Source organism: Phoenix dactylifera, unplaced genomic scaffold, assembly GCF_009389715.1.
Source record: "Phoenix dactylifera cultivar Barhee BC4 unplaced genomic scaffold, palm_55x_up_171113_PBpolish2nd_filt_p 000184F, whole genome shotgun sequence".
Taxonomy (NCBI): Eukaryota; Viridiplantae; Streptophyta; class Magnoliopsida; order Arecales; family Arecaceae; genus Phoenix; species Phoenix dactylifera.
This window is the reverse complement of record NW_024067713.1, coordinates 779,739-789,761: the sequence shown is the minus strand read 5'-3', so window position 1 is coordinate 789,761 and position 10,023 is coordinate 779,739. Positions and strand designations below refer to the sequence as shown.

General features: G+C 39.6%; 1 protein-coding gene across 1 annotated transcript; it reads left to right on the top strand.

Moving 5' to 3' along the window:
• Nucleotides 1-299: 299 nt before the first annotated feature.
• Nucleotides 300-6,885, top strand: LOC103705342 (endo-1,4-beta-xylanase 5-like). The gene is made up of 4 exons (XM_039117131.1): nt 300-371; nt 5,467-5,565; nt 5,677-6,459; nt 6,541-6,885. The coding sequence occupies exons 1-4, from the start codon at nt 315-317 to the stop codon at nt 6,883-6,885; spliced, it is 1,284 nt and encodes a 427-aa protein (XP_038973059.1). The 5' UTR covers nt 300-314.
• The last annotated feature ends 3,138 nt before the right edge of the window (nt 6,886-10,023 follow it).

The window sequence follows — 10,023 nt, the reverse complement described above, 5'->3', positions numbered from 1 at the left end:
ACATCAGAGTCGCACAACCATTTCTTGGTTGCTTACAAAAGAAACCAACCATATCAAAGCGTCTCTAAGAAGGTCTACCTGCAGAAAGAGAAGCACTACACTTTCTCTGGTACTGTCTTGCAATTGAAAAAATCTTTTTATCAGGCTTAGCACAACTCACCGTGGATAGTGTTTGGGCTGAAACGAGCATTCTTCGTGTTTTTCCAGCTTGGGTGCAGATTAATGAAGGAAATGCAGCAGTTAGAGTTGTTTTCAAGACTCGCGATGACTTCATCCATGCCGGTGCAGTCCAAGCCAAGCCTGGATGTTGGTCCATGCTCAAGGGAGGTCTTACTGTGAATGCCTCCGGACCGGCTGAACTTCATTTCGAGGTAAGCTTTTCTTAGATTGGATGCAGTTGGTTAAACAATATCCGTAGGTACTGTGTTCCTTCTCAAATCATGATAATGCAAGGTTAAAATTCAGTGTAATTAAAACAAGACCGAAACAAACGCAAGTTACACAATTTTTAAGGCAAGTTAGAATTACACGCACTATAAAGCCCATGCAACAAGAGATTAGGGCTGGAAGTGGGCTCGGGCCGATCCGAAGCCCATCGGGTCGGGCCGCCTGCGGGCCGGGCAATGGGCTAGACCCAATGAATGTCGGGCCGGGCTCGGGCTGTAAACTTAAGCCCAATTTTATTTCGGGCCGGGCTCGGGTTTCCCATTGGCCCGGCCCGGGCCCGGACCAAGCCCGAGCCCAATGCCAGCCCGAACCAAGCCCAAAATCACGGCCCGGGCCATTTGGGGACCGGTTTAGGAGTTTTACGGGATTTGGCCATTTGGGGATTTTATCAGGGTTGCGGGTTGCCGTCTTGCGGAATCGCGATTTGCAGAGGGCCAGAGCTCGTCGACCGTCGTCATCGTCGTCTAGGGTCCGGTGGAGGCGTCGTCGGCTCGTCGTCGTCGTCTAGGGTCCGGTGGAGGCGTCGTCGGCTCGTCGAGTGCAGAGGCGAGACGAGAGCGAGGGAGGCTCGGCGGCGGCGGCTCGTCGAGTGCTAGGGTTTCTCCGCTCGTCGTCGTCGGCTCTCAGGTTAGGGTCCCTACTTCTGATTTTGATGTTTTCCTGGGTTGATTTTGGTGAGCTAATAGCTCAGTTGTCTATATATTCTTCTCAAGTAAGTTCATACTATGCAAAAAAACAGCTATTTCATCAAATAAAACCCAGCTGAATTCATTGGCTTATTTGGTACCATAGAGTAAGGCATAACGATTTAACTCTAATAGAAATGATGCTTTGCAAGGTAAGACTTGCTTCGAAGCAAAGTTTCAACCTTGGGGTCTTCCAGTTATGACAGACCCATGGACTACGAGTGAGCTATTAATTTCAGAACCTAGTCTTGCACTGCATACTTCTAGGATGGAATGGCGTCTGGGTATTGGGTGGGATGACAAAAATGTAGTAGTTAATAGCTAGAAGTGGCATCGGTTGACAAAATTTTTTGAGATTGTTTTTTTCTAAATATATGTAATATTGCGCATTTGATAAATGCTGTATATAAAAGGATTTTTTTTTTTCACTTCACAGTCTACCAACATGAAATTCATTATGTCCCACAATAGTTTTGATGGTCGAAGGGGTAATATCAGTTTTGAATTCTTGAAATGGCCTTTACGGGTCAAAGCACATGGCACCAAGGCTTGCTGAATCTAATATATCTCCAACTTTGTCAATAACAAGAGTTTTAAATTTCCGTACATATCTGATGCTATAGGTTAAATTTGTGACATTTATTTTGTTATTTGGGCAGATTATTTTTACTAATATCTCATTCTAAAGTGGGTGAAAATGAGACTGTTGAAGATTTAAGAAATGAGGATGATAGAAATGAAGATACTGCTGAAAATGTTTGTGACAATTCTTCTAGAAAAAGATCTTGGATATGGAATCACTTTATCGAGGAAAAAAATTCTGAAGGGTCAATAGCTAAGTGCAAATATTGTAAAAAAGTTTTAAGTGGGAGCACTAAAGGAGGAACGAGTCATCTAAAACGCCATCTTGAAAATGTTTGCAAGAAGTATCAAAAGAATCCGACTAATCAGTTGCTCTTACTACCAAGTTCAAAAGATCCGATAAAGTGTTTCAAATTCAATCAAGAAGTGAGTAGAAAAATTCTTGCAAAATTTATTATATGTGCTGAGCTTCCATTTCGTATTGTTGAGCACACTGTTTTTCTAGATTTTATGAGATCTCTTCAGCCATTATTCAAAATTATGGGTCGTAAGACTGTAAAACATGATTGTATGGCTTTGTATCAAGAAGAGAGGAAAAAATTGCATGATGTATTCAAGAACCTAAGTTCTCGGATTAGTTTCACTACTGATATTTGGACATCAAATCAGAAAATTGGTTACATTTCTTTCACAGCACATTATATTGATTCTGATTTTACTCTGCATAAGAAGATTATTAGTTTCAAGAAACTTCCATACCCTCACACCAGCTTTGCAATTGAAGATGCTGTAAAAAAATGTCTTGTTGAATGGGAATTGGATTGTAAAATATGTGCTATTACTTTGGATAATTGCAGCACAAATGATGCTGTAATGAGAAAGCTCCGAGATCACTTTTGTTATTCAATGTTGTTTAGTGGAGAGTACAGTCATATTAGATGTTGTGCACATATATTAAATATTATGGTTCAGGATGGAATGAAAATCATTCATGAAGCTATTGAATGTATAAGAGAAATTGTTAGATATGTCTCTGCATCCCCATCTCGAATGCAAGCATTTAATGAAATTCTACAGCATATGAGACTTCCTGCTAGAAAAGGACTCACTTTGGATGTTCCTACAAGATGGAATTCTACTTATGAAATGTTGCATGATGCACTTGGTTATAAAGATGCTCTTATTAGATATGCAACTAAGCATTCATGTATATGCCCCACCAATGATGAATGGAAAAAGGCTTCTATAATTCTTAAATTTTTAGAAGCCTTTCTTGATGCCACTAAAGTATTTTCTAGTTGTAAGTATCCCACATCCAATTTATACCTAAAAGAAGTTTGGGAAATTAGGGCTTTGTTGATGGATGAAAGTATCGATACTGATGAAACAGTGAAGCAATTAACAAATGAGATGCTAAAGAAGTTTAACAAATATTGGTCTCAGTGCAATAATTTGTTGGTAATTGCTTCTATTTTGGATCCCAGATCAAAGTTGATATTTGTAGAGTTTTGTTATCAAAAGGCATTTGAGTTGGAGGAGTGCAAGAAAAAGATTGATGATATTCGTGCTTGTCTTTTTAAATTGTATAATGAGTATGTAGATGCAACAAGAATGCATCCCTCTATGAGTTCAAGTGAGCGAACATCTAATTTTGGTGGACAAGGTGATATAAGTTCAGTTTCTTCCAAAAAAAATTTGGTATGGATTTTGCTCAATTTAAAAGTCAGAGTTCTTCAAAACGCCCTAAGAGATCCGAGTTAGATAGTTATTTGGATGATGATGTGCTTCCTGATTTGGAGAATAAGGAGTTTGACATCTTGGCTTGGTGGAAGAGCAATGCAGCAGTCTATCCTATACTATCAAGAATGGCTCGAGATGTTCTAGCTATTCCAGTCTCCACTGTTTCATCTGAGTCAGCATTCAGCACTGGTGGTAGAGTTGTGGATCAATATCGAAGCTCTTTGAGCCCTTCTACCATAGAAGCCTTAGCGTGTACCCAAGATTGGCTTCGTGAACAATATGATGAAGGTATATAAATCTTTTAAATTTATCTAATATTTTTATTTGCTTATTGTACTTATAATTTAAACATTTATGATTGATTTGTGTGTTAACAGTTGCAAATTGCTCGAGTTCTGTAACGTTGAATGTAGATGACGATACCCTGGACTCCTAGAGTGGGCAATTTGGGAGAACTGAATGACGATACCCTCATCAGATCTAGTTCATACCTAAAGTATCAAGTATGTTTGTTGATGGAGTATTTTCATGTGGATCATGGTTATTTGTTGCAAAATTTTATGAGAGTTGTATGTTTTTGAACTGCAGGCCTGAAGCTGACTTCAGGGGGTTTCTCTATTACATGGATATGATGAATATATTATTGTGCAGGGAACAACGACTTCAGGCCGATGATTTTTTTTATCCTCCTGTTTTTGATGGAATCCTTTTGTTTGGTTTCAGTTGTATCGTTGCAGTTGGTCGCATGGAATGAATTTTTTTGCAAGTTATCTTCAAACCATCAGATGCTATTTTGTTAATGATCTGTCTGATTGCCTACTTGGTCCATCTCATATTTGATTTAAGTTGAGTAGGTTGTTTGCTTGTCGACATTTTTGCTTGTATGTTTTCATGTACTTGTATTTGCACATACACCTCTGTAAAATTGTCCTCTGTGCAGCCGTGCAGGTGATCTGTCATTTGAGCGTATTAACTTTACCTCAGCAATGCAATCCAAAGGTACGGGCTCCTTACTATAATACTACTACACATTTGTCGAAGCATGTGTATACACGCCTCCACACATTATTTATGCTTGTGCTGAGATGTACAATGTCTACACTTTCTTGAACCAGAGCACAATAATCATTTTTCTGCTATATAAGAATAGTCTCTAATGCTCTCTCTATTTGGAAGTAATCCCTTTCCTTCTTCTTTTATCAAAATATCTGTCACTTTTAGAGTATGATCATCAGATACCAGCTTTTGAAACATGACGCCAACCTGTAATTCGAATGGAGAAAGCATGTAAGACAAGCATAAATAGGAGGTAACCAATAATCCATGTAAGACAAGCAAAATAGACAATTTGCTTATATATCAACATCTTGAACAGTACACTCTATAGGAAGTCCTCTGAACAATTTGGCATAAGAAATTCCATGCTCTGAGTTTTCCTGGAAAAGTCCTTGAGGCTTTCCAAATTATTTGGCTATTTATTCATCTCAGCCAGCCGACTGTAAGCCAATTTAATGTTATAGTCCCTCTCTAAAAAGCAATAATGGTTTGTTCTTGTTTCTACCATCAAGAAGGATTGTCTCTGTCCCACCCTCAATGTCCTTTGGAGTACCTGAAGTCGCATGTTCTATTACCCCATGGCCCATATTAGCTTTTGAACTCTGGATCGGGCCGGGCCCGTCATCGGGCTGGGCCCGTCATCGGGCTGGCCCAAACGGGCTCGGGCCGGGCTCGGGCCTCGTTCCTTTAAAATTGTTCGGGCCCGGCCCGGCCCGAAGCCCCGAAAAAAATTTCGGGCCGGGCTTGGGTAGGGGTTTGGCCCGGCCCGGCCCACTTCCAGCCCTACAAGAGATCAGCTGTTCAAGATTTCAACACACTTAAAACATCGTCTGCATAAATTGGGAGGAAAACAATATTTAATCTGTGAAACATTCTCAAGGTGCACATTGTAAGCTTGGCAGACAAATGAACTCCAAGAGATACGCTCACCAGCAAGGTTCTTTTACTGCTGCAGAGTGAAAACACAAGTGTGGAGATATGGGTGGACAGCGTGTCATTGCAACCATTCACCAAAGAAGAATGGAGAACTCATCAGACCAAGAGCATCGAGAAGGTAACATCCAAATCATCATCCAGAACCCACCATAGTAACCATCCAACAAGCGGTAGGTTTAATCCTTCTTAAAATACTTGGAACTCAACGTAACAAAAGCAATCCATGCAGGCCCGCAAGAAGACGGTAAGGTTCCGGGCTGTCGATGCCCAAGGCACCAGCCTCGCTGGTGCAACCGTCTCGCTCGCGCAGAAAAGGCCAGGATTCCCATTCGGTTGCGCCATTCCCGGTAGCATCGTCAACAACACCCAATACCAGAACTGGTTCGCCTCACGCTTCACCGTGACCGTCTTCGAGAACGAGATGAAATGGTACTCCACGGAGCGCGCCCCCGGCCAGGAGGACTACTCCGTTCCGGATGCCATGGTCGCCTTCGCGAAGCAGCACAACATTACCATCAGAGGGCACAATGTCTTCTGGGACGATCCCAAGTACCAGATGGACTGGGTGCGGGCCCTCGACTACGACCAGCTCTGGAACGCATCTAATAGGCGAATTAATTCTGTTATGTCGAGATACCGTGGCCAACTCATTGCATGGGATGTTGTCAATGAGGACCTTCATTTCTCCTCCTTTGAGGACAGGCTTGGGAAAAATGCCTCTAACATCTTCCACCAGAAGGCTCACTCTCTGGGCTCCAACACACTCATGTTCCTGAATGACTACAATACACTGGAACAGCCTGGAGACCCGACGTCGACACCTGGCAAGTACCTTGAGAAGCTGCGGGAGGTCAAGTCGTACCCTGGGAATGATTATAATATGGCAATAGGACTGGAGGGCCACTTCAGCGCACCAAATATTCCATACATGAGATCTGCTCTGGATGTTCTTGCCGGGGCCAAGGTGCCCATTTGGCTCACAGAAGTTGATGTTACCCAAGACCCAAATCACGTACGTCCTCACCACAGTCGACTCAACTTCTTCTCGATCTTCTTGATGATGAAACTAAGAACTGAAACTTGCTGCTAACAGGCAAATTACCTTGAGGAAATCTTGAGGGAGGCTTACTCACATCCGGCTGTGAACGGGATCGTATTGTGGGCAGGATGGCACCCAGAGAGTTGCAATAGAATGTGCCTAACAGACAACAATTTCAATAACCATCCAACCGGAGATGTGGTAGACAAGCTGATAGCAGAGTGGAGGTCTGGTAATGTGACGGGGAAGACTGATGCTGATGGCTTCTTTGAGACCCAGCTCTTCCACGGGGAGTATGAAATGAGCATAAGCGATCCAACTGCAAATTCTTCATCAGTGCAAAGCTTGAAAGTGGAATCAGGGTCTCCGCATGGAGCTGTCATCCGGGTACAGGTGTAAGCATGTTAGACTTGTACAGCAATTATATTCAGCGTATGAAGCATGTAGACGTATCCCAGTTGACGATGTCACAAACTTGGTCCTCCTCCAAAATGGCTAACCAAAAGTATTATTTAGATTCTTTAGACCTATATAAGTATCCAAAATCAGCTCGGTGCATAATCAATGTGGGATTAAACATACATCCATACAGATCCTCACATACTCCTCTTGTTTAAGACTTTATGCCCTGGCATCTACTTAGGCTAAAGGTCCAAATTCATTCAAATCCAATTATAATTACCACAAATCCAATTAGAAATACTACGATTAACTTATGGTCAGCTTAAATGAGTATGTCCATAATCACCCTACTAGCATGGCCTGAAAAGAAACTAGCTTCTGACTACAATGTCGTCAATCAATATGTGCCGGTGATCGCCTCACTACAAACCTAGAAGGAGACTACATGTGGACCCCATATGATCATAGTCAAACTAAAGAACAATATCACAACTAATTAAATAAGGGCCTATTTCGTGTTGTTTCTTTTTTCTATTTCTTTTTTAATAGAAATACAGAATTTAAGGTAGAAAATATGTTTGGTTACCTTGTTTCTATTTCTTTTTTTTATAAATAACTTTCATTATTTCTAAAAAAAGGTGAAAATAAAAAAAATTAATTTGAAAACTGGGTTTTCACCCTTCTCCTTTCAAACCCTCTTTTTCCACCCAATCTAGCCCTCAGCCCTATTTTCATGCCCAATCACACCAGCTTGTTAGGCCTGATTGGCCATCTCACCTGTTGATACTGAGGTATCCCTCATCTCTAGCTGCATCACTCACCCCATTCCACTTTTTTTTCCTCCATTGCTCTCCTGATTGCCTCTCCGCCAAGCGTCGACCTACCCCTTATCCTCAACCATGTTGCCTGCCCCATCCGCCCTCCCTCTTCCTTGTCATTGGCCATGTCGTCGACCCTCATTGTAAAAAAAAGAAGAACAAGCATGAACCAAATATATTTTCTATTGTGAGAAATCTAGAAAAAAAGAAATAGAATTCCTAATTTCAGATTTTTTAAAAAATAACTATGACAATGATGCCAAACACAGCCTAAACATATTTATCGATGCAATAAAATTAATTCATGCTAAAGTAAAAATATCATTCTTAATCTAATATTTTAAAATTTATTTTTATATAGAGCATATATGATATATAATTTAAACATAAATATGCATATATGATATTTATTTTTATGCAGAGCATATGCATAAACATATATGATATCCATAATTTAATTTCAAATAATATAGATTTCAATTAAGTAAGATAAAATTGTAAATTGGATCACGTGTATGACAAAAATACTAGAGGTAGGGGTAACTCACTAATCAACTTACGATATACTGAAAATCTCTTTAACCATGCAAGTTACGCACGATCTAGACAGAACATTTTATTAAAAAAATTTCTTCTAAAACAAATACAAATATTACTTTAAAATCTTGGACATTTCTAAGTCTACGGGCTCATCTACGAGCCCCACTCTGAGTTCCACAAGTGCTCGAGGAACACACGGAGAGCGAGAGATAGGAAAAAAGAGAGAGAAAGTGAAAGGAAGGAATGAGAATATGAGAGGTTGGTCGGAGAGAGGATGGATTGACCATCCCCGAAGAATAGCAAACGAGTGAGAGAGAGAATGCTAGTGGTCGGGCCCTTGGCTATTGCCTGTGGCATGGCCACACTACAGAAAAAGAAGATCAGTTGATGCTAGAAAAAAGCAATGGTAATTTGGCTACTGCATCAAAATTTGCCAATGCAGTTTATTAGTGTTGATAAATTATGACGTTTAAAAGCATCGAAATTGGAGGACTTATTTTTTCAAAAATTAATATGTGACTTTTTTTCTTAAATATAGGAGAGGGCTACACCCTTTAATGCAAAGCATGTCAGGGACTCATTATCATATAGGAAGACCAGTCACATCAAAGGGGTTATGATATTGGAGTTACCCCACTCAGTTGTCTGCAATGAGCAGATATACCCATGATGCCAGATATAGTTGTAGCACTGCAAACATTCGTAAGCTGGAGGCAGAGATGGAGGAGATGAGGTAGAGTCATCATATAGAGATACAATCTTTGAGGGCTCAACTTGACCAAATTGCATCTTTATTGCAGTGGTTTGTCCCTCTTGAAGTAAATAACTATATCTATTTAAAAATTTTACATAATTATTATATATATTTTTGTATGAGCTTAATAATTTATAATACTTTATGATTTCTATATTCTCAACTTGTAAAGTTTCTATATTTTTTCTTATAGGTTCTTCATACTTCCAGTAGTCATAAAGATGATGATGATGCCGCCATAGACCCCTGCTAGCCCTTAGACTTTTTTTTAGATGTTTTATGTGTATATTTTTATGTTTTTTGAAGCACATTGAGTTGTAATAGACATTTAATCATGTTTGACAATGTAAATATAATCATATTTAACAATATAAATATTTGCTATTTTTATATATGATACATGTGTTATTATATGACTTCTGTTATATATGAGTTTGGTGTATATATTTGTGTACAATTTTTTTAAATTTTTTAAATAATATTTTTTTAAAAAAATAGTTTATACTTATGATGCTATAAAGCGTCGCCATATTTTAAATATAATGATGCCTTAAAGCATCGTTACAAGATAAACAAATGACACAAGTAAGCATCATCGGTTGAATATTAGCGACGCTAATTTGCATCATTAATTAGTGACATAAATAAATATCATTAATAAAGGATGCTTTATTGCCGACACTTTTTAAAAGCATCGTCAATTAGCGACATTTAAAAACATCATTCTTTATAACTCACAATGCGAACCAAAAGCGTCGTAAAATTGTTTTCCCATGATGGCACTTTCGATGCTTTTGTGACACTTTAGAAAGTGTTGGAGATCTTTCACGCAATGTTTTTTAGTGTCGACAAATAGATTAAAAAGCGTCGATAATGCCAAATGTTCCTATAGCGCTACCAATAGTCAAGATGGGAAAAGAGGCTAGTTGGAGCCTTTGGAGTGAAATTAGGATGGCCTTATGCCATCCTCCCTAGGGTCAAACAAGAAAGTGAGACAAATAAGAGGGCGAAGAAGAGAAGAGA

Coding starts and splice junctions, on each gene's coding strand:
- LOC103705342 (XM_039117131.1), top strand. CDS start 315: ATGCTCAAGGGAGGTCTTACTGTGAATGCCTCCGGACCGGCTGAACTT. Junction 372..5,466: donor CGGCTGAACTTCATTTCGAG/GTAAGCTTTTCT, acceptor TTACTGCTGCAG/AGTGAAAACACAAGTGTGGA. Junction 5,566..5,676: donor AGACCAAGAGCATCGAGAAG/GTAACATCCAAA, acceptor CAATCCATGCAG/GCCCGCAAGAAGACGGTAAG.